This window comes from Eptesicus fuscus, chromosome 8 (assembly GCF_027574615.1).
Source record: "Eptesicus fuscus isolate TK198812 chromosome 8, DD_ASM_mEF_20220401, whole genome shotgun sequence".
NCBI lineage: Eukaryota > Metazoa > Chordata > Mammalia > Chiroptera > Vespertilionidae > Eptesicus > Eptesicus fuscus.
Window position 1 is genome coordinate 21539775 of NC_072480.1, and position 25590 is coordinate 21565364.

Below are 25590 nucleotides of genomic sequence, written 5' to 3' on the forward strand. Positions count from 1 at the left end.
TTAAAGATAATGGAAACTTTGGAGTTTTTCAAATTTTATTTCCCTCCATTTGGGGACATATATCATACAAAATATGCATATAACTTTTACATTAGTGACTAAGCCCATTGTTTTAATCACATTTTCCTTCAAGTAAATGTTATTTGTCATTGATTCCATAAGTAAGTAAAAAATACTTTTTATCCCTAGCCAGTTTGCTTCAGTAGATAGAGCATCAGCCCATGGACTGAAGGGTCCCAGATTCGATTTCAGTCAAAAGCATGTATCTTGGTTGCATGCTCTATCCTCCTGGGCATGTACAGGAGGCAACCAATCGATGTTTCTCTCTCACTTCAATGTTTCTCTTCTCTGTCTCTCCCTCTTCCTTCCACTGTCTCTAAAAATCAATGGGAAAATATCCTCTGGTGAGGATTAAAACAAACAAACAACTTTCTGTAAGATGTAAGCATATTCTCTTAAATCAAATGTATCTTTGAACGGGTATGTGACTAGACTGGGTTTTCTTTGTTAAAGACTCATCCTGTGTAATTGTGGCATCAATAGCAGCTGCTGCTTCTCTCCCTAAGACCACCCACGGGGTCTCCAGTGTACCAGAAGCATTAAAAAGAACATCCCCAACCAGAATCTCTCTTTTGAGTAATTTCATTAGGCTTATCTTTGGAGATAGGAGTGATCATCAGCTTACTGTTTGTCCCATTAAATGTTAAGATTCTCTTCTTAAAGTATTGTGCCTCTCCTTCCATTTTCCAAACTATTATGTCCTATAATTTTATTTTTATACTAGAGGCCCAGTGCATGATTGAATCATGCACGTGTAGGGTCCCCTACACGCTTTTGCTTTTCGCGGTGGAGCTGGGTGCCTGTCCGCTGGTGCTCCAGGCCTTTCAGAAGCCTCCGGCTCGGCGGAGGCTTCTGAAAGGCCTGGTGCCGGAGCAGACAGGCACCCAGCTCCCCCGCTTTTGATGGTCCGCGGTGGGACATGAGCTCGCTGCCCCAGAGGCCCCTTCTGTGCCGCAGCACAGCCATGGCGCAGACGCTGAGCTCGAGCCGCTGCTGGCGACGCGAGCTCAGCGTCCCGCCGGCCCAATCGGCCACCCTGGCCACCCCAAGTCCTGCCCCCCCGCGCCTCCTGGCCAATCGCGGGCATAGCGAAGGTATGGTCAATTTGCATATTTGTCTATTATTAGGTAGGATAGCCTTTGCCCTATATTCTTTTCGTATGTTATGAAGTAGCTTCACAGCCATTCCACTTGCTTTCAGCTCCTTTAATGGGGGTACAGAAAAAATGAAAAAACACACCCAATGTGCATAGAAAATGTCAAGATCTATGACTCCTTTATACTCATTTTAGCCATCTCACAGAATTAACCTTGATCCCTTAAGCATTTGTGATAACTTTGTGAAAGCCTGTCACCTGGCTGGATAGAAATCCCAAACCCCACCTATAGCTAACTCTTCCAGATTCACCTGCAAAGTAGATGGCATCATTGGTTGAGAATCGCGTAGTCAGGACGCAATGGGGAAGATTTGCCATGGTGTTTTGCAACTTGCCACTGAGATAAGGAACAAGCAGGGAAGATGTCAGTTCTAGTGTACCCAAGCATTCACTCATTTAACAAACACTATTGAGCCTTTTGTGATAAACACTAGGTAGTGAGTCAGAAATGTAAAGGTGAGGAAGGCTTAGTACCCACCTTCAAGGGGTCACAGTGAATTGGGAAAGCACTCAAGTAAAGGGTGACTTGTGTGTGTTAGAGCCACACAGGAGAGAGCAAGGAGAGGATTCCCGCCTTCTGCCCTGGGGGCAGTCAGGGCGGGTAACCAAGCCAATACTCAAGGATTACTAGGGGTTCTCCAGGCAAACAAAGGAGGAGAGATGCTTCAAGCAGAGAGGTTGAAGGGGGCATGGTGCATTTTGGAAATTGCAAGTAGTTCAGTGACTAAAATTAATGGTGAAGTGAGGGTGTCCTGTGTGGTGAGCCTAGAAGGGAGAGAAGAGTCGGGAATCAGAGAAAACGTTTAAACCAGATTGTAGCACGGTCAGATTCATAATGTAGAAAGACCCCTTCTGGTTTTCTCAGGTTAATAAACTGAAAGACCGCGAACCTGAGGGCAGGAAGACTGGTTTGGGACAGCTATAGGAATCCATGCGATGGACAACGGGGGCTCCCATTGTGGCAGTGGGAATGAGAGGGAAAGGGGTGATGTTTCCGTGGCCAAAGTGAGGGATTCCAAGTGCCAGAGATTTGAGTGAGTGTGACGTAAGCCTTACCCTCAGTGAATTAACAATTAGCTGGGACAACATGTCAGCTATCAACCTTGTTACGCAACGTTATAGTCAAAGCTGCATCCACAGTAAGGCTATTTCCTCCCATAAGTCCTTCTTGTGAGAAATACAGAGTTTTTTTGTTTTCGTTTTTTTCTGGGGAAATTTCCAACTGGAAGAGTTTTAGTCCCACTCCTTTTTGATGTGGATAATTAGAAAAGGAAAGAACTTGAGATTCAAAAATACTTAAATGTGGTTGGAAAAGCAGATGGCAGAAAAAGAAAAGTTTTTGCAATAAAATTTGAAGATGAGGGAAAGGAAATGCAGGCCCCAGAACTGTAGTCTGGCAACTCCTGTGAGGAGGAAGAAAGCCCGAGATGTGTGGGACCAGCTGACAACATCTGCTCTGGCACAAATGATGCTGGGCAGCAGCATTGAGACTGCACAGTGTCATTGTGGATATTGGTGGTCATATTTGAGAAGTGTCAGCCGAGAATAAGTTTCCCCAAATCTTTTTCCATTGCATGCATCCAAATTACTCTTCATTTCTGTGACTTTGAAGGGACCTAAGTGGCAGAGGTGCACACATCTGAGTTATAAAGGGAAAGCCATGTGTCTGAATGCAGAGCCAAGCACAGAAAGGAAAAACCCACACACGTTCTTGTTTATGCATATCATTTGCAGCAAAATTAGTTTACCAGCAACATGTGAGACTATAGGGAAGGGAGATTCAGAAGTTTCTTCTAAACAAGGGAGGTTAACTTGGAATAGTAGTACCCATTATTACTAACTTAAAGTGTTTAAAGGGGATTTCTATTTTCTTTAGTGTGCTGGTTTTTTAATTTTTGTTTTAAATAAAAAAATATTTATGAGGGATTTCATTAATTCACTTATGAACTTGAATTCTTAAGCTTTTATTCCCTATCGGGTCGTAAATTTGAAAATTGCAAATTACACGAACTCTAGCCTAAGAATGCAAATTCACAAGGAAACCCAGAAGAGCAAAAGATTCATTCTGCCCAGAAAGAATATGAGAGAGGGATGCAAGGGTAAATAACATTTGAATTGGGCCTCAAGAATGAGGATTTCATTAAAGAGGCAAAAGAAATGCCTGGCAGAAGCATGAACATACATGTTCAGGACGAGCAAGTAGCAGTTTGAGGTGGCGAAGGCATAAATCAGCTGAAGTGTAAGAGGAAGGGGTAAGAGCCAAAGGTAGAAACATTTGTTTGGGTTATTCTGTTCAGGCTTCAGTAAACTCAGTTGGACAATCCACCTTAATGTGTGCCAGAGATTAGATTTAAAACATTAGGAATGAGTGAGGCCTTGTAAAATTGGAGTTGTTCTTTTTCTTCTCAAAGATGATAGTAATTGGTGAATTTTTGAGAGTTGGTGGAACTACCCTGAAGGGTTCCATTATTCCTATGAAAATTAGTAGTTCTTGTGGTAAGGAAATGTTTTAGGAATTGCTGGTAATAGGTATGTCAACAACTTCCAATTACATAATGCCCCTAGAAAGATCCAAATCTTTTACATGTGTTTCTTTCATACTCCAGAAATAGTACTGGCAAATGTTCAGAGAAGGCAGAAATTTGCCAGAACATGCTCCTTAAATCCCCAGCTCACCTCTTTATGAAAACAATCTTAGACAAATCTCTTATATGTCATTCAGACTATATTTCTTGACTTTGGTGTCCATATGGCTCATGTTAGGAATTATATGCATGTAAAAAAAAAAAAAAAAACCCACAACTTTTTTCCTGTCTGTAACTGCTCAAGTGCTATAATTTGACCTGGGTCATGATTTCTATATTCACCATTCTTATAGTTAAAACTTTTACTTCCACATCTTTGTTAATACTTCCACAAATTATTAAGAAACATCACAACATATGAATTGAAATACTTCATTTTTTTAAGAAAACATAAATTCATGAATGACATTGAAAATAAAAAGTAGTGCTATTTATAGGCCCTAAGTTCTTCCTCCTCTTCTTTAAAATTAAATCCAGACATCATTTCTGCTAGAACTTTAACAAAGTTAAACAAAACAAGTGACATGTTTTTAAAACCATGGAAAATACCATTGTTGTTTTAATCAAATCAGGTATAACAACTTAAGTCTGGTCAGAGTTGGATGACATCTATATATATAAAAGCTCAGCGACTGAAAGGGTGGAATGACCAGAAAGACTGGAACGACTGGTCGCTATGATGCACACTGAGCAGGCAGGCAGGCCAGTGGTTAGGAGCGGGCAGACAGGCAGGCCAGCAGTTAGAAGTGGGTGGTCCCAAATTGCGAGAGGGTTGTCCGACTGCCTGCAGGGATTGGGCCTAAACTGGCAGCTGGACATCTCCCGAGGGGTCCCAGATTGCCAGAGGGTACAGGCCAGGTTGAGGGACCCCCTCCCACCCCGTGCACGAATTTCATGCACCAGGCCTCTAGTGTTTTAATAATGGAATATAGTATCTTTTGCTAACTGGTTATTAGTTTAGAGTTCTACCCAAGCTAATGTTAATTATGCTTCAAATTCAGAGCCTGCTCATGCATCCAATTTTAATGCTTCCCTTTTCCCCTGACTACTAATTTAGTGAAGTGGAGTGAGTTACTAACCATCAAATCTTTCCACAGCTTATTGGGAGGGCTTATTAGTGGCAAATAAGTGAGGGGCTTTGGTTTACATCCATTGGCCTGCCTGGAGCCCACTGGGAAAGTCTGGAAACAATACTTGATGTGACCAAGGAGCTGGATGGAGTCAGTTTGATTGTGCAGCTCCAGAACACCCTGCAAATGTGTTTTTGGTTGTAGTTGTGATTGCCCATACACATCGTCTTATGTGGTTCTGGAACAGATTCTATATGGGGTACCTGAAGGTCCTTCCCATACCCTGACAACCAGCTAGTACTATTTTTAGGTGGGTCCCAGACAGCCTGTAATTTCCATGACTATTATTTAGAAGGCAAGTTCAAACCAGGTTTCATGACTACCCCTGGAATTGTCAGGGATAGATGCCAAGTAAAGTTACTTTTTCTCAGGTGGATGAAGTGTTTTGCTTTGTTTTTAGCAACTATATGATATATTTATGATCATTAAAGGATATGTTAGATACATCAATTTTAGGCTATCTATTAACCTAACAAGCAAAGTTCATTTTTATTAATCAATTCTCCACCTCTTAAGAAACACAGTTAAATTTCAAAGTTTTTCTGTTGTCTCCAAAAACTGGAATGTATTTAGAACTATTTTTTTTAAAGTTAATTAGTAAAGCATGCCTTTCAGGGCACCTATTTCTATTGATAGGTATAGATATTTTCATTTTGGTGATTTTATTTTCACTCCAGAGCGCCAAGATAATACAACACAGTTGAATCTACCACTGACACTTCCCTTGTCTCACTTCAGTGATCTTCAGAGGCTACCCAAGCTCTAAGGAACAGTACAGATCTTCCCCTTGATTTCACAAAGGAAGAAATTAACACTCAGAGAAATTAGCCTACTTTTCCTCTCCAAAGTCTGCATAGATCTTTATTACATTTAATGGAGAGAACATAATAGTAAATCCCCTGGCTCTGTGCTCTTCCTACCTCACTTCCAGTAAAAACATGGAAATAAGTGAGTAACCAGTCAGAATAATTTGGAATGTATTTTAGATGATAGATACAAAAGCACCTACTTTCTTTTAAGAGATTTGCATAAGATGATGTCAAAAAATATCAATGTAAATATTATTCCTTTTGTGTTAAGTATTTCAAAGGGCCAAAGAGCATATTCTACCAGAATGCTTGATTCTGTTATTTTATGCCAAAAATATCTGAGCCTTACATGATCTTATTAAGCATATGGAAATATTGTGTCAGACTATTCTTACTGAAAATAAAATGGTTTCAAAATGTGAACATGTACTCTTTTAATGATCATCAAACTCATTCCAAGCATGCATTTCAATTGGTATCTACATGTGCTTTAAAAAAAAAAAAAAAAGAAATTTAACTCTGAATTATTGTTTGCCTCGACTTACCAAGGAATAAGAACTTTATAATGAATTAAATGACAAATTGATTGTTCCATTTTAAAAAGTCAAAGAAAAGATAGTATGATTAAAAATGAAGACTTTATCCTCAAAAATTTGTCTGTGGTTTTGTACTTTAGCATTGCCATCTGTGTTTTGGCAAGTCACTTTATTTAAAAGTCATTTTAAATAAAAAGGAATCTAAACACAGACTAATTCCATTAGAAATCAGGATAGCGCTCCCTTGGTGAGTACAATGACCAAAGTGGCCTTGAGGGGCTTCCTGGGTACTGGTGATGCTGTTTCTTTGAGTGCTGGTGTTGGCTGCTGGTGTGTTCAGGACTAAGTGGCACATTTATGTGAATGTTTCTGTATCTAATATTTCAATTCAAAGTGAAAAAATTAGGGTGCTAACACAGAGTCTATGAAACTTGTCCTGTACAACTTACAACCATGTGACTGGTAGTATTGTGTACTGTCTATTATTTTATTCCAAATTTAGAAGAATATACTGAAAATTTGATAGGTTGCTCCATTTTTTTTAATTTTTATTTTTTTGCCTAAATCCTTCCTATACTCTACTAGGAATTTAGATGTCAAATTGCTAAGTATTTTACCAATTCAAGGGAAATATATGTAATCTATTGTATTTGTCATTAAGGTAAAAACAAAACAAGACTTTACCTTCTGAGTTTCAGAAAAGTGGCATCTTTTCTTCTTAAAGTACATTCTAAACATGGTTTTATAGACTCTTTTAATAACATTAAAGAACTTCTAAGGAAAGCATTCTTCATATTTATTTGTGTGGTTGATAATAGATGGTGTGTTATGTTTTCCTGTGACTTGGAAACAAGAAGGAATGTTTACTTTTCAAATCCTCCTTGACAGGTTGCCTCTGCCAGAGCAGACATTCATGGGCTACTGGACCGTGGGCCAGTCAAGAGATGGAATGCAGAAACTGTTGTGTCCTGCAGAAACTGATCATATAGACATAAAGGTTGATATTATTTCTTCATAAAAATATTGAATGTTACAGATTTTTATATATCTTCACTGGAGAAAATTCATATAAGCTCAGAAATGACTTGTTCTGATGTTATTTTAGTGTAGCTTGAGCTTCTGCTCCAACTGTCAAGTCAGTCTGGCTTCTGAGAGACTACATGTAGAGAATTGCTAATGGTCAGTAGAATTCCTAAGAGCTAACCTGTATTTTGGGAAATTTGGGTATCTTGTGTGTTATTCTAGGACAGTTACTCCAATATATTTGTCTTCATGTAAAAAGGCAAAGGAAAAAGGTATCAATCACTAGTTGCAATGGAAACCCCTCTATTGCAAAATCTAATTCCCTACAAAGTCCCTTGGTATTTCAAGCAATAAGAGATTTATTTTAGGGAATTAGATGCTTTTAAAATTTTTAGAAAGTACAGAAGGACTTAGTTCAAGATCAGTGTTTGCTTCTGCTACTACCCCTATTGCTGAGAGCTACACAATAAAGCAGATCGGCAAACTTTTATCTAAACTATCAGGTAGTAAATACTTTAGGCTTTGTGGCTATAAAGATTCTGTCACAACTACTCAACTCTGCCATGGTAGTACAAAAGCAGCCTTAGACAGTACTTTCACAAATGAGTGTGTCTATGTTCCAGTAAAATTTTATTTGCAAAAGCAGGCCGTGGATCAGGGTTGACCAGTGGGCTGTCATTCATCAATGCTTGCAGGAGAACATAGAATCTGATGGCTCATTTTAGTCAGAGACTTCTTGTCAACTACAGCTGCAGGAATACAGCCACTACCTCTTCTGACTTCCAAATCTGATGCAAGTGCATTTAATTGGTAGAACTAAATCTCATCCAGAACCCTTGCTGCAAGGGAGTATGAGAAATCTAGTTTCTAGTCTTCCTGCTCCTGAGATACAGACTATTCTGAAAGGGTGAGGGAGCATACATGCCACAGTGGTCAATATCTAACCCAAACATTTTTTTATTAGTTAAGGACTGACTGCATACAAATCATTGAAATTTTAGTTATATCTATATAATCTTTCCAGGATATCATATCTGAGTACCCAGTACTAATAGCAATAAAATTATTAAATTTGCTCCTCTGCTTATGTTACTATTGAATAATATTTTAGCATGTGTGAAATACTCTACCTTTTATAATTATCAGTAAGTTGTTTTTAATTTCAGTTGTTACTGTTTTTTTATATTTTATTTCAAAGACCCAGGGTTAACCATTACATTCTATATAATGATGTAATAATCATTCTTTACAGTGGAACTATATCAGGCCCTGATTCATTCATTTACAAATTATTCTCCTGGTTTGAACAGTTCTGAGTCCCAGTACTTGGCATTCAAAGTTGCTCTTGGCTTAGAAAGAAATGAAATAATGAGAAATACTATGGGATTTTACATCTGGTATATTTTATGAGTAAAAAGAAAATAAAGTGAGAAATTAAATAACAGCACATGTGGAAGCATTTATAAATGCATTTTTATGGTATTATTGTTGTAAATGTCATGCCAGTCAATAAAATAAGAAGAGAGATATCAAGATATTGATTATTTGAATTTATAGTCTGTATTTTGGAAGAATTACAGCTTTTCTACATTTTGGTAACTACCCAAATTTCTTAACTCAGATAAACTACTTTATTATAGGGCCCAGCACTTATAAACATACAGGAGTATCCAATAGAAAGACATGAAGGAAGATCTCAAACCTTCACTGAAGAATGTGCCTCCTGGAAGTTGCCATTGGATGAAATTAACATAATCTGTGACATCGCTACATCACGTGGTACGTCAGTTTGTTCTTTTGATTTTTCCTTCCTACACTGATTTTTTTTTTTAAGGACATCAAGAAGTCCATAGACTCCATAACTGTCATTCATGGATTGGATAGCAATTATATATAATTTAGAACTAATTTCCTATACCAACCTAACAAAATACTATTGTGGAATCCCTAAGCACTGCTAAGTTTGTATGCATACGTCTGTTTCTCATTACAACTGTAGCACAAAGTTAAACACACCCAGGCGTGTGCTAAAAATAGAAGGGAAAATAAAAAGGAGAAACATTGGATTCTTTGGCTGGGATTCCAGTTTTGTGATTGCATGAACCATGAAAGCAGGGCTGGAATGATTTGCAGTCATTAAACTTCTCATTGTGAAGAATGACAAATAAAGGATGTGAACTTTTGGCATCTGCATTTCTGGACTGTTGCCAGTACCTACTGATTCATGCAGTGTGCCCTGTTACCTTTTGGCATAAGTTTCTCAATTAATGGCAGTTACTAAAGTAATATAAACAAAAGGGAAGGCAGGGGGAAGGGAGAGATTCTCTAACTTGACTAAGATGGAGATTGTTTAGGCAAAAATTCAGAAGCAAGTTTTGTTCATACAAGTTCTATAGATATTGATTATTCCTAAAAGCAGTTATGTTGAATAAAAATGTGCTTTAAAAATGTACAGAGTTTTTTGGTAACAGATTGGTGCTCTTATTAAAATACTAGAGGCCTGGTGCACGAAAATTCGTGCACGGGGGCGGGGGGGGGAAGGGGTCCCTCAGCCCAGCCTGCACCCTCTCGCAGTCCAGGACCCCTCGGGGGATGTCCACCTGCTGGCTTAGGCCTGCTCCCCACAGGGAGCCATTAGTCAGACATCCTTAGAGCTGCTGTGGAGACGGGAGAGGCTCCTGCCACCACCGCTGCACTGGCCAGCCATGAGGCGGCTTCTGGCTGAGCAGTGCTCCCCCTGTGTAAGCACACTGACCACCAGGAGGCAGTTCCTGCTTTGAGCATCTGCCCCCTGGTGGTCAGTGTGCAGCATAGCAACCAATCATTCCCAGTCGTTCTGCCATTAGGATCAATTTGCATATTATCCTTTTATTATATAGAATTTTACACTCACTAGTAGAGATTAAATATAGATTTTGTGGATATAGTTTGAAATTTGGCCCTTGTCTCATATTTAGGACTTGTACATAAGTATGCTGTGATCATGTGCCCCATTGCCCATCACTAATCAGTGCAGCACTTTTCTCATTAACCCTTGTGACAATGTCACAGTTCTCCACCCAGCATTCCAGGCAGCTGCTGCCAGTTAGTCAGAATTGGCCCTTAAAAGATGAACTCTGCCCTAGCTGGTTTGGCTCAGTGGATAGAGTGTCCACCTGCGGACTGAGGGGTTCTGGGTTCGATTCCAGCCAGGGGCATGTCCCCGGGTTGTGGGCTCGATCCCCAGTGGGGGCATGCAGGAGGCAGTCAATCAATAATTATCTCTCATCATTGATATTTCTATCTATCTCTCACTCTCCCTTCCTCTCTGAGATCAATAAAAATATATTTTAAAAAAAAGATGAACTCCTTTGCTATCCCTCTTATAATTTAACCCTTTATTTTAGTATTGTCTACATTTGCAAACTAGGTTTTTTGTTATTTGTTTCTTTGTTTTTTTACCTATTCTGTATTTGTAAGAGAAAAGAGCATTTTATTGGGTTAGAAATACTCTGAACGCATAATAATCTGGCCACTCAGTGTATATCCTATATAATAAAAGGCTAATATGCAAATTTTCCCCTCGACCAGGAGTTCAACCATCAGGCAGGCCGGCCAACCGCCCATGTCCCCTCCCCCTGGCCTGGCTGGCCAGACCCCACCCATGCATAAATTCATGCACTGGGCCTCTAATATATATATATCTTACCTTATAATAGAAAAATATGCAAATTGACCGCACCTTCGCTACGCCCATCAACCACGCCCATCAGGAAACCGTTACAGGGAAGCTGGGGTGCGGCGGGGCCCAAGGCCCGGGAAGCCGCCCGGGGCTTTCCGGGCCTTGGGCACCAGCAGGGTGCGTGCTCGGATCGCAGGTCGGCTCGCTCCTGGTCGGCTCGCTCCTGCGATTGGGTAGCAGGGACGCTGGGTGCAGCCGAGCCCAAGGCCACTGCCCAGGGCCAAGCCGGGACCCTGAAAGAAGGTAGAAGGCGGTGGCCACAGCCAAGGCCTGGGTCCCCGGTGCCGGCAGAAAACTGGTGCAGGCAGCCAGGTGAATGAAGGTCTATTGCACGAATCTTCGTGCAAACGGGCTACTAGTATATATGTATATATATATATATATATATATATATATATATATATACATATATATATATAAATACACACACACACACACACACACACACACACACACACACACACACACTGAGTGGCCAGATTATTATGTGTTCAGAGATCAAATAGTTAGCTGTGGCCCTATCTACTTCCAGAGCAGGAACTAAATTGCTTCTCATGGTCTTTCAGCCTAATCAATCCATCTGTTGAGTTTCAACTGTGTTTAGTCTCATGACTCAGTTTTCACTGGATCTCTTGCTCAGTCAGAAAATTTGTTGCAGATTTAAAAATTAACTGTTTTTTTGTCATTTCAGAAAATGAGGAATATACTCTCTATGTAGTGACATGCAATCCTGTTTCCTTATACTTCATGAGTATGGCTGGGAAAATTGGCTACTTTGTGGACTTTTATGACATCTTCCCAAGAACCGCCAGTGGAGTTTGGCACCCATTTGTGACAGTGGCACCCCTGGGAAGTCCCCTCAATGGTCAAGTGGTCCTCCATGAGCAGCAGGTAATGCATCCCAGGTTACTCACATGCCAAGGGGAACTTATGTGGAGTAAAAGGCAAGAATGATTTACAACCTATAACTGAAAATAAGTATTTTTATAAAGATTAAGAAAAGGGGCTGAACAAAGGTTCCAAAGTTATATTTTATCATTACCACAAAGAGAGGTTAATGTCTTCCTCTCTTTGAGACTTCAGGATGACTTGTAAATCTGGAAACATGAAAGTCAGGGTTTCTCAACCCTTGACATTTAAGGCCAGATAATTCTTTGTTGTGAACCTTGCATTCTCTTCGGGTAGATAAACAACAAATAAATAAATATGCCAATTTCAGATAGTGTGTTTCACAGGCAGTGTGTTTTAATTAGTGAGAATTCTAAAGGTCTAAGTTCATCTGTACTATATCAGTAGAATGGAGTGTAAAAGAAACTAGATAATAGTCTAAGGAATGATGGGGGTAAGAGGCATGGGAGGGTGACCAATATTAAGAGATGACATTTTCTCTGAAACCTGAATGAATCCTTTATGCAGAGGATGCCATGTAATTGCTTTAGTCCATTTGGGCTGCTATAACAGAGAAACCATAGAATAGAGAGCTTATAAAAAATAGAAATTTATTACCCACAGTCCTGGAAGCTAGGAAGTCCGAGATCAAACCATTGGCAAAGTCGATGTCTCATGAGGGACCACTTATTAGCCATCTTTTCATCATCACCTCGCATGAAGAAGGAGTGAGAAATCTCTTTGGTGTTTCATATTTACTTACTCATTGAATGTATTGGGGTGACATTTGTTAATAAAAACATGCAGATTTCAAGTGTACTACTCTATAACACATCATCTGCATACTGCATCTCGTGCTCACCACTCACCCAAAGTCAAGTCTCTTTCTACTGTCATTTATCTGCCATTTGACCTCTTCCATCTCCCCCACCAGTCTTTCCCTTTAGCAATCACCATAGTATTGTCTGTGTCTGGGTTTTTTTTGTTTGTTTATTTGTTTTGTTTTTTGCTTAATCCCTTTACCTTTTCCACCGAGCCCCTCAACCCCCCATCCCTCTGACAGCTGTCAGTCTGTTTCTATTTTGTTAATTAGTTTATTTTGTTCATTAGATTCCACATACAAGTGAAATCATATAGTATTTGTCTTTCTCTGACTGGTTATTTCACTTATCATAATACTCTGCAGGTCCATTCATTGCTGTTGCAAAAGGTAAGATTTTCTTCTTTTTATATGACTAAGTATTTATTCCATTGTGTAAATGTATCACAGCTTTTTATCCACTCATCTACATATGGATACTTGGGCTGCTTCCAAATCTTGGCTATTGTAAATAACGCTTCAATGAACATGAGAGTGCATATATTGTTTCAAATTAGTGTTTCTAGTTTCTTCTGATACATTCCCAGAAGTAGAATTACTGGGTTATAAGGCAGTTCCATTTTTAATGTTTTGAGGAAACTCCATACTGCTTCCCATAATGGCTGCACCAATCTGCATTCCCACCCACAGTGCACAAGGGTTCCCTTTTCCATATCCTCACCAACACTTGTTAGTTAATTTATTGATGATAGCCATTCTGACAGGTGTGAGGTAATATATCATTGTGGTTTTAATTTTTATTTCTCCGATGATTAGTGACATGGAGTAACTTTTCATATGTCTGTTGGCCATTTGTATGTCCTCTGTGGACAAGTGTCTATTCAGGTTCTTTGCTCATATTTTAATTTGTTATTTTTCTTTGTGTTAACTTGTATAAGTTCTTTGTAAATTTTGGAAATTAACCCTTTATCAGATATATCATTCATAAATATGTTCTTCTATTCAGTGGCTTGTCTTTTAATTTTACTGATGATTTCCTTTGCTGTGAGAAAGCTTTTTAGTTTGATGTAGTGCCATTTGTTTATTAATTTTTGTTTCCCTTGTCTATGGAGATAGATCAGAAAATATATTGCTATGAGAGATGTCTGAGATTTTACAGCCTATGTTTTCATCTAGGATTTTTATGATTTCACAACTTAAATTTAAGTCTTTAATTCATTTTAGCTCCCTTGTAGGTAACTAACTATCTTTCTCTGCTGTTCTTAAGATTCTCTCTTTATTTTTAAACTTTGCTATTTTAATTAAGATGTTCCTTGGTGTGGGCCTCTTTTGGTGCATCTTGTTTGGTACTCTCTGTGCTTCCTGAATTTGTCTTTTGTTTCCCTTCATCGGATTAAGGAAGTTTTGTTCCATTATTTCTCCAAATAGGTTCTCGATCCCTTGTACTCTCTCTCTTCTCCTTCTGGTACTTCTATGATGCAGATGTTGTTACAGTTGATACTGTTTCAGAGGTTCCTTAGACTTTCCTCATTTAAATTTTTATTGTTGTCGCTGCTGCTCTATTTTGATGTTTTCTGCTTTCTTGCCCTCTAAATCACTGATTCAATCTTCTGCTTCATCTACCTGCTGTCTATTCCTTCTAGTATAGTCTTCATTTCACATGTAGTATTCTTAATTTCTGACTGGTTCCTTTTTGTGATTTCTGTGTCCTTTTTAATGGTTATTTTCTCTTTGTTTAGGTTCTCACTGAGATCATCCTTTCTTCCTCCAAGTTCTTAAGCATCCTTATAACCATTGTTTTAAATTCTGCACCTAGTATCTTGATTGTTTCCATTTCATTTAATTATTTTTCTGGGGATTGCACTTGTTCTTTCATTTGGGGTGTATTTCTTTGTCTCCCCATTTTTCCTCTATTTATTAGGTAGATCTGCTATGACTCCCAAACTTGTTATGACAGCTTTATGATGTAGGTGTCTTGTGGGGCTCCGTGGCACAATCTTCCAGATCACCTGAGTTCAATAATGTCTCCTTTGTGGGTTATGTCTGCTGTCCTGTTGTAGTTGAGTCTTGAATGCTGTTGGCCCATTTGTGGAGGGAGTTAACTCTCTGGCTGGCTGACTATAAGGATAGATATCAATCACTGTGTTTGAGTCACTGTGCAGGGGCCCCCTGAGGCAGAGTTATTCCCAGTAGGATCTGTTGCCTGTCAGAATCACCCTTTTTGTGTGCCATTTGATTGGTTAGTTGGGTAGAAATCTGGTGTGTTCTGAAGCCCAGCACTGGTTGTGTTGGTTGTGTGTCCACTTGAACGGGTTTTCAATGCATATTGATGTCAGATGTTATCTATAACTGGCTTTGGGCTACCTGTCTGGTGCTACCACTCTATTCACTGTTTGTGGCTGTGTCTGATGTGCTTGGGTGTGTGTGGGAAGGGTCAACTTCCTCCAGCTGTGAGCCGAGAAGATCAATAAAAGGTCCAAGGCACCCTGAAGTCCAGCTCACTTGTCAGTTGCTCCACCATGCCTGAGGTTGCCTGGTCTTCCTCCAGAGCTTTCCAAAGAGAGACTGTAGAGTGTTCCCAGGCTGACCACAACCCACAAATCCTTCCACAAGGCACGAGCTTGGTAGGGTGGTGTGACCAGTGTTGGGAGGATGGGGCTAGAGGGGCAAGCATGGTCAGGCATTTATTGGGGTGGGGGGGTTGTTCCCTACTCCAGAGCCATACCACCCAGTCTCTGCCAGAGTCTCCAACCCAAGCTCCTCCAGGGGTAGTATACTGCAGTTTAGGTTGGATGCAGCCTGCTCTCCCCTCTGCAGGAACAGTCTCAGCAGGGCAGGGCCACTGGGAATTGGGAGGACAGATCAAGTCTCCCATTGGGGGTATTGCCTTCTGGCCATGCATGATGGGGGCAAGCACATCCCCCACACCGTAGTGCCCATCCAAGTATCCGATAAGACTGGTCCCCATTTCAAAGCCACGTAGTTCAATGACTGAGAGTCTTCCAAGAGCTTCTTTAGAAAAAGAGCACACCAAAGGTCCCTATTGGGTGCACCCTGCCAATATTTGTTAGTTTTGATTTGCAGGACTTGAGCTTGGCAGGGTGGTGTCACTAGTAGTTGGAGGTCTGGGCAGTGCACTGCCCAGGCTGGTGCAGTAAGTACAGGAGTACTCGATCCTGGGAAGATGGCTCCTAAGGATGGCGTGGGATAGGTACTCAGCACAGGGACCTCAGTGGCTGATCCTCTAGATCTCTCCTTGGGGCCACACAACCTAGACCTTTCATTATGACTTCCACATGCCCTGAGTCAACTTCCCTCTACTGGAGTCCAAGTTAGTGTCCAAGAGCAAGATGCTGTGTGTTGGCCCTGGGTTTCTAGCAGACTTCCTCCTCTTCCAGGTGGACAGACTCCCCACCGATTTTCAATGCTAGATGCTATGCAGGCTCCTTTTCCAAGCTCTGATGCTCTGGGTTGGAGATTGCCGGCATGGGGTTGAGATCTGACACGCTTCAGGGAATACTTTTGCAGCCCAGATATCCCTTCGACTTCTCAGCCACCACATGCGGGTGCAGGGTCCAGCCCTCTCCATGTCTCTACCCTTCTTACCAGTCTCTCTTTGGCTTCTTCTGTAAATCCTTGGTGATAATATGCCTGTTCAGCTGTCCTTCAATTGGTTATTCAGGTTAATTGCTTTATAATTCAGCTGTAGATCTGGTTTGATGCTGGGAAGAGGTGAATGTAGCTTCCTCCTACTCCACAACCATCTTGGAATCCTGGTACCTCTTTTATAAGGGCACTAATCCCATTCATAAAGATTCCACCTTTATGACCTCTTAAAGGCTCCAGCTTCTAATATAGTAGTATTGGGGCTTAGGATTTCAATATATTAATTGGGAGATACAAACATTTAGTCCATTGCAGGAATACAGTGAGGTCCTTTAATATGTAATGATGATCAAGTTCATCACTACTGTTTGAAGATAGAACTATTGAAAAGTACAGATGCCCAGATTTGGGCTAAAAATAATTCCAAACAGAAGATACAGATCAAAAGACAGGCTGTGTGTGTTTCAATTAATGAGAATTCTAAAGGTCTAAGTTAATTTGTACTATACCAATAGAAAGGAGTGTAATGTTTCTGTATACCTATTACCCACCTAATATCTACCAAAGCATTTTATATTTTCAATAATATACAACATTATTGTTGGGGATACCACAGTGAACAAAACAACAAAAATCCTTGTCTTCAAAAGTTTATGTTCTGGTGGAGGAAGGTGGATAATAAGCAAAATAAATAATTAAATTGTATCTAAGGCAGAAAGTAAAAAGCAAGAGAGTAAAACACGGCTGGGAGAAACACTGCCATTTACAATAGCACAGTGGGCAGGGATTGCCTAACTGAAAAGGTTGTATTTAAGCAAAGACTTGATGGAGGTGAGAGGAGAACAAATATCTGGGAGAGACTTCCAGGTAAAGGGAATTATAAGTTCAAAGGCCCAGAGGCTGGAACCTGCCTCTTCCTCTTTAAAAAGTGTGGTAGGGCCTGGCCAGCATAATTCAGTGGGTGAGCATGGTTTGATTCCCTGTCAGAGCATATGCCAGGTTGCAGGCTCTATCCCCAGTAGAGAGCGTGCAGGACGCAGCTGATCAATGATTTTCTCTCACCATTGATGTTTCTATCTCTCCCTCTTCCTTCCTCTCTGAAATCAATAAGTATATATATAATTTGTAAAAAGTGCAGTAAGGATGATTGGATGAGGGAGGAAACATAAGGAGGCGAGGTCTAAGAGGTCACATAATAGGTTGGAGCAGGGGCGTGGTAGAGGGGGTTAGGAAGCAGATTACATAGAGCGTTGTAGGCCATTGTAATGTTCTGGGGCCTAACTTTGAGTGGAAGGGGAAGGTGTTAAGAGGGTTTCAAGCAGAGGAATGGCGTGCTCTGACATTTTTAGAGGATTTCTCTGACTCCTCTGTGGTGAATAGTCTATAGGTTCTATGGCAGAATGAAGGAGACTAGTTAGGAGATTTTTGCCATGATTCAGAAAGAGATAAGGGCTGTTTGGAGGAGTATGGACGTTGTAAGTAATTATGGATTCTGGATATCTTTTGAAGGTAAGATCAACAGGATTTCCTAATAGATCAGATGTATTGGATGAGAACGAGTAGAATTAAGGACAACTTCAAGTTTTAGGGCCTGAGCAAATGAAAGGATAGAGTCGCCATCAACTGAGATGAAGAAGGGGTCAATTTTGCAGGGAAAATTAAGTGTTTGATTACATTTTAGATGTCTATTAGGGATCCACTAGATTAATCTGGAGTTCAATGGAGAGGTCAAAACAGGAAATATAAGTTTGGTAGTCATTGGCATATAAGGCATTGAAATGAAAAAGGTCATCAGGGGGTGAATGTGGGTAGAGAAAAGAAGTTTGAGCACTAAGCCCTGCATCAATAAAACATTAAGAAATCAGGGATATGAGGAGAAATCCACCAACAGGATTGAAAATGAGTGGCCAGTGAAGTAGGTGAATAAACCAGGGAGTGTGGTACCCTGGATGGGAAGTGATGAGTGTCTCAAGGAACGGGATCAATTGTTAAATGCCGACAACGTGTGAAATAAAAGATTACATACACTATCCCATGTTATTCTTCCAGCTGCCTAGTGAGGTAGCAGTTAGCATTATATACATGGAAGGACACTAAGGCTTGGGGAATTTTAACATCTTGCTCAACTACATGGGACCTGAGATTCAAACCACATTGGATGGACCCCAGCAGAGTCAAACTTGACCTACTCTCTCACTTCAGATACTTAGGGAAAGAATAGTCTGAGAAATTTTAGAGTATTCATAATAGGAAAATAGTAAAGAAATGCAGTGCTGTTGCTTACGAGTATTTCAGGTCACTATGAAAGTAAAGTGTTACCAAGAAATAGTACTTTTGGATTGTGTCTAATCAAGAGGAAAACATTGCATAAATAACATGTCAGTAGTTCACAAAATAAATATGTAAACTTTAACTTTAGGCCTTGCCTTAATTTATAATTCTGAGTTAATTAATTTTTTCTGGTTTTCAAATTTTTCTTTTCATTTTTTCCTAGAAGCAGAGTTATGAATATCCAGATATTGCTTATAAAATTATGTTTCTAACATATTGGAATAAGGATGTTACTTTATAGATTTCCAACAAAATATCAATAACTAATGAATGAATTCTATAGCCAGAAAAATCTGTCCTTATGATGACTGATTGGTGATTTTTAATTCTGTAAGCCAATTAAATTTGGACAGGAATCTAACTATGGATTATTTATTCAAACAGTCCTGCCAAATTTTCAGCTGTCAAATTTACATATACCAATTCTTTAAAAGTTTTTTAACTTCTCACCAAGTATTTTATTTTCTCAAAAGATTCACTTATTTGGTAACATTGCTGGTTAATACTCTATTCACTTACAACAACTTTCATCAAGAAAAAATATGTTTTTTTCCCACTGAGTAAGAAAATATATTTGTCAATATATCTGATAAAGGCTCATATCCAAAATTTATAAGGAACTTACAAAACTCAGCACCAAAAAAACCAAACAATCCAATTAAGAAATGGGCAAAAGCATCAGTAGATGAGTGGATTTAAAGAGTTGTGGTACATTTACACAATGGAATACTATGCAGCTGTAAAAAAGAAAGATCTCTTACCCTTTGAGACAACATGGAGGGACCTGGAGAATATTATGCTAATCAAAAGAAGCCAGTCCAAGAAAGACAACTATCACATGATTTCACTTATATGTGTAATCTAATGAACAAAATAAACTAATGAATGAAGTAGATCCAGAGACATGGAAGCATGGAACAAACTGACAAATCTCAGAGGGAAGCGGGGAGGTGGGAGCAGGAAGAGATTAACCAAAGAACTTATATGTGTATATGTATAACCCATGGACACAGATAATAGTGTAGTGAGGGCCTGGGAGCAGGAGCCAGGTGGAGAGCATCAATGGGGGTTCGGGGATAATTGTAATACTTTCAACAATAAAGACTCTTCTCCAAAGAGGACATACAGATGGCCAATAGATATATGAAAAATGCTAATCTTCAGAGAGATGCAGGTTGAAATCATAACAATAAAACATCACCTCACACCTGTCAGAGTGGCTATCATCAATAAATCAACAAATAAGTGTTGGAGTGAATGTGGAGAAAAAGGAACCCTTGTGCACTCTTGGTGGGAATGCAGATTGGTGTAACCACTGTGGAAAGCAGTATGGCGTTATCTCAAAAAATTGAAAATGGAATTGCCTTGTGACCCAGCAATTCCACTTCTGGGAATATATCTGAAGAAATGCAAAACACTAATTCTAAAGAATATATGCATTCCTATGTTCACTGCAGCATCATTTACAATAGCCAAGATTTGACAGTAGCCCAAGTGCCCATCAGTAGATGAGTGGATAAAACAGCTGTGGTACATTTACACAATGGAATGAATATTACCTGACCATATCTCTACAAAGTGGAAACAGACTCAAGGATACAGAGAACAGACTGACAGCTGTCATAGGAGAGAGAGTTGAGGCTGGGTGAGAAGGGTAAAGGGATTAAGTAAAGAAAGGAGAAAAAAAAAAAAGTTTCACGAACAAGGACAACAGTATGGTGATTGCCAGAAGGAAAGGGGTGGGGGTGAGGGAAAGTAGAAGAGCATAAGAGAGGGATACATGGTGTGGAAAACACACAATACAGTGTACAGATGATGTACTGTAGAATTGTATACTTGACACCGGTATACTTTTATTAACCAATGTCACCCCAATTAATTTAATTTAAAAAGAAAAGAAAAAATATGCTTAACTTCCATAGCCAGGACGTGGCCTCCTGCCATTCTAGCATGTTATCTGACTTACCCTTTTGACTATGGTGTTGACAGTTGTCCAGAAAGCTACCACAGTACCCCGTGCAGGCATTGCTCAGCTTATCTGGAAACTTCCATTCCGCCTATCATCTGAACTGCCTCCTCTTTTTCCAGAGAGAATATCTTAGCTGTCTTTTTTATATTATGGCCCTGTTAGGATGTAAGACCTCTTTAATTCCAAATAAACAGCATGCAGCTGTAAAAGTTAACAAATGGTAAATAGTTCTAATGGAATAAAAAATGAGTGCCTTTGATTCCTTCTTCCCTATCCTGCTATAAATGAAAACGGAGCTAAAATAGTGTAGAGAAGTGCTTCCATTAATTCATCTATTCTTTGTCTTTTAAAAATAAATCTTTGCTCTGGGTGCATTTCCCTGGTTAGCTTAAGAAGTTGTTCAAAAGCCCTTGCTAAAATAAAATCTTAAGCAAGGAAAGGGAAACTTCTCCATGCCTAAAAATAAAGTGCTCCACCCCCTCCCCATGAGATTATTTATTACATCTGTACAAAGTTTAGAATTTCAGACTTTGGGACATTGAGGTCATCCAGAGGTTACTTTTCTCCCAGTCAAATACAAACATAATAAAATTGCTCATTTGCCTCTCCTCCCTGCCCCCTTAAAGGAGCGCCAAAGCCACAGTTACATGTACTTGTGTGTGACGCAAAATTCTATTTTTAAACTCAGACAGAATATATCTTTAGTCATTTACAGAAGGAAGCCATTAACTTCTAAGAGGATGGAACAACAGAACTTCTTCATGTTGCCAATTGCTTCTAAAAACTAATTCTAAATACAGCAGTGGCTGGAAATACATGTTTTCTGTCACTTAGAGAGATACAGTTTTTCAGTTCACTAAGTGGACCAGGTTATGAGTATATAAGTATTAGACCCTAAAAAGGAAGAAAAATGCAAAACTGTAGTAACTTATTTTTCTGCTTAATCATATCTGTTTAATCATCTGCTTAATCATATTTTGGAATCAGACATTAATTTTAGGACTTTTTTTTTTTTTTTGCTTAGAAAAGTTAATGTTACCCCAGATTGCTTCAGTACTAAGAATTCATGTTAATGTTGTATATATTTTCATACACAAAAGTGTTTCTCCTTTATTTTTTTAAGTTTCTCCTTTAAAAAACAGTTACTCAAAAAAGATTTACTCTAGAATAGAAACTGTAAATTTTTAACTTATTAACATGTTTTCTTAAGGAAAACTCAGGCATCACTATCATTTTCAAACTTTCAAGTGCCAGAAATAATACTTCTTATATGAAATATTATTTTTAAAAACAATATTTTAATATACATTCTTAATGGAGAATTACATTTTATATAGAATAATGCATTCTAAGGGTGATGTTTGTGGAAAAACTTAAGCTTTGTCAAAATGCTTAGTCAAATTTTTACGACCGCCAAGATTGAGTATAGACAGAGAAGGAAACTATGTGATATGCATACTAATTTAATTCTTGGACACTTCAATAAAACTAGCTAGTAAAATAAATTTGAAATCACACTATGTGGTTCCAGATTTGCAGATGAGTCATTAATCCTTTTACATTTTAAAAATTTCTCTCTGAATGAATTATATAATAGATAACAAGAGCCATAGTTAATTCACCATTGTATTCTCCTTTGTGTTTTAAATATCAGCGGTTCAATAGATATTATGGGAGAAATAAACAAACATTTCATATTCTGTTTCCTAACTTTGCAAAGCATATTAATTATTTGGGTGCTTTGTGATTTAATTTTCCCCAAAGGAACTTCTTAAAATGAAAATTCATAAGAATTAGGATAATAGAGGAGTCCCAACTTTTTTAAAAAAGAAAGAAAGAAAGAAAGAAAGAAAGAAAGAAAGAAAGAAAGAAAGAAAAGAAGAAGAAGAAGAAGAAGAAAGAAAGAAAAGATAATTGTATAACGTAACAACGAGGCCTGACAATTTGCTGATGCCTTTTTGCAAACCTGTTAAAGGTCTTCAAATTTTAACTAAAAAAGCCAACTTTTCATCCCTTTAAAATATTTAATATTTCCTGGCTTTCTCAATTTTAAGTTCTTATTTCATGTGTGTTTTTTAAAAATACGTTTTTTATTGATTTTTCAGAAAGAGGAAGGGCGATGGAGAGAGAGATGGAATCATTGATCAGCTGCCTCTTGCACACACCCTACTGGGGATCGAGCCCGCAACCTAGGCATGTATCCTGACCAGGAATTGAACTGTGACCTCCTGGTTCATAGATCGATGCTCAACCACTGAGCCACACTGGCTGGACTCTGTTCATTTCTTTTCAATGGTTAAGGTTTAGTTAAAAATTTATTTTCTTGAAAAACCTCTTCTAAATACTAAGAGATTATTACTTCATTTGCATAACTGATTAATAATGCTGGAGTAATCTCTTGTTTATAAATTATTACAATATCAACTATGAAAGTTTTTTAAGCTTAGTGAATTTCAAGATGAGGAAACACTCATTACTAGCTAGGTTCTTGTAGTCCTTGATATTTTCTTGCTAACCCATCTTTATATATCATGCACATATTTTCTGAATTGAACTAGATTTGTGAAAAGAATTAATTATTATTTTTAATTATTTAATTTTAATATAATTGTGTACAGTGTAAAAGAGTTTCAACAGAACATTCTTTCAGTGTCATTTTGATAAAAGCACATGGACTTGCTTCTTCTTCCCCAAGCGGCCAGAGGTGACCTCTGAAAATGGTTTGCTATTCACTAGACCCAGAAAACCCCACAAAATCAAGAGGCTCAAATCTTCTTGTTCACTTTATGAACATTCATGAAACTGCCCAGGCCACTAAGGTATGCATATTAAAAAAGCCACCAAGTATCTGAAGGCTGTCACTATACAGAAGCAATGTGTGCCATTCCATCGATAGAATGGTGGAGTTGGTAGATATGCCCAGGCAAAACAGTGGGGCTGGACACAGGGTCAGTGGCCCAAAAAGGGTGCTGAATTATTGCTGCTTAAAAATGCAGAGAGCACTGCTGAACTTAAGCTTTAGCTGTAGGTTCTCTGGTCATTGAGCACATCCAGGTGAACAAAGCTCCCAAGATGCAGTGTAGAACTTACAGAGCCCAGGGGTGGATTAACCCATACATGAGTTCTCCCTGCCACAGCGAAAGGACTCTTACTGAAAAAGAGCGGTTGTTTCTAAACCAGAAGAGGAGGTGGCACAGAAGAAAAGGATGGCCTAGAAGAAACAAAAACTTATGGCCCAGGAGTAAATTCAGCATAAACTACTATTATATCTAATAAAAGTTTTAAAAAAAAGTAAATGGACTTTTTAAAAGTATTAATTCTCTTAATTTTATCATTACTATGTAATAAAACTAGCCTATATTAAGAAGGGGGTGGTTTTTAAAATAAAATCTTCAAAAAGAATAGCTTCTACATCATATAATTAGAAACATCTTCATAAAACCATCTAATAGTTTAAATTCTATGTTAAGGAAATGACTGGGCATCTTCATCTTTAGTGTTTCAATATTTCCATCTTCCATTTGGATTATCATTATAACCTTTACTCCCAGGCTGCCAAGAACCTTCTGCTTCTGCAAAAAGGAACAAATCTTGAACTTTTCACTGTTCTCTTTACTTTCAGAGTAATGTCATCCTATTGTTGGATACCATAGGCCGAGCCGTTCGTCGTCTTATCCTCCCTTCAGAAGAAGTTACATCTAAGAAACCTTCCTGGTGGAACAAGGAAGAAGCTGTAAGGAATACCCAACTTGTCCAGCAAATTGTCAAGGATTTTCTGTAGCTTTTTAACCATAAACATGAATGCCTGCCCATCCCTTTCATTGCCTTTTGTTTATTATAATGCACGAGAGAATTCTCTTACTCTGCACTTGTAGATTTTAACACAATACAAACAGACGTAGATACATATATCATTACATATCATTGGCTTCTTTTTGTATTCATCGTACGCACATGAAAGCTTGTCAGGACTGAATTAATAATAATAGAACATTATGAGCTACTTGAGTATGATATGAGCTATTTGAGTATGATATTTGTAACAAATTCCTAATCATGCACCATTTTAACTTGTTTGCCAGATATGCATTTATGCTTTGGATTTGTATGATAAACCCATGAGTACAATACCTAATTACACCTACTAGATAAATAAAATTAAACTAGTAAATAAACATTTTAGGATAACCCAAAGAATTTATTCTGCCATTTAGAAAAATGTCATGGGTATGTAATAAGGCTTATCCTCTGCTCTGCAGGATAACATACTTAGGTCTTAAAAGTCCATGAAAAGAAATTTTTAAAATGTCATGAAGGTCTCCAAATCTAAGAAGAAAAGCATTTTCTATTTATTTATGCTATGGCATAAATTCCACCGTTAATCATTGGGTAGCACGTTTATTTCTAACCAGTATTGGGTGTTATCTTTTAACAATTCTAAAGATGTTTTAGTGCATAGTTCCCAGTAAATTTTGACATATATTTAGTCCATGTTACCATAAGTCTTGGCCTAGATAAAGAGGTAGCTCTTCTAAAAATGACTTTTTACATGTTGAGAAAAATTTTATTTAAAGCAAAACAGCTGAAGAGACATGACTGCATCTGACACATTTAATGCTGATATTTTGTTTTGTTTTGTCTTTAGGAAACGTATAAAATGTGTAAGGAATTTTCGCACAAAAACTGGCTAGTATTCTACAAAGAAAAAGGGTGAGCTCTTGGTTGTAGATTTAAACCGTGGTCCTTATTTTGCCCATTATACTTCCTCTTTTAAATATATTTGTTTATTATAAAACTAATGTATCCAGATTATAACTGTTTTATTATAAAAGAAACTCATCCCACATTGTAGAATATTGAACAACAGACGTAAGAAGAGACAGTGCTCATAACTCCTTTATTCAACCACCATAGAATGGCAGCTGGCACTTTCCATTGTTTCTTCTGATGTATAGT

The 25590-nt window shown here is 38.5% G+C and overlaps 1 protein-coding gene and 1 pseudogene across 1 annotated transcript in view; both read left to right on the plus strand.

Moving 5' to 3' along the window:
* VWA8 (von Willebrand factor A domain containing 8) overlaps nucleotides 1–25590 on the plus strand; it is a 402578-nt gene that overhangs the window by 241923 nt on the left and 135065 nt on the right. Inside the window, exons 27-31 of the mRNA XM_054719826.1 lie at nucleotides 7165–7273; nucleotides 8940–9078; nucleotides 11712–11911; nucleotides 24257–24367; nucleotides 25280–25344. Coding sequence (XP_054575801.1) covers nucleotides 7165–7273; nucleotides 8940–9078; nucleotides 11712–11911; nucleotides 24257–24367; nucleotides 25280–25344 — 624 coding nt within the window. The remainder of the gene's footprint in view (nucleotides 1–7164; nucleotides 7274–8939; nucleotides 9079–11711; nucleotides 11912–24256; nucleotides 24368–25279; nucleotides 25345–25590) is intronic.
* LOC114232965 (60S ribosomal protein L17-like) lies at nucleotides 23352–23879 on the plus strand (annotated as a pseudogene).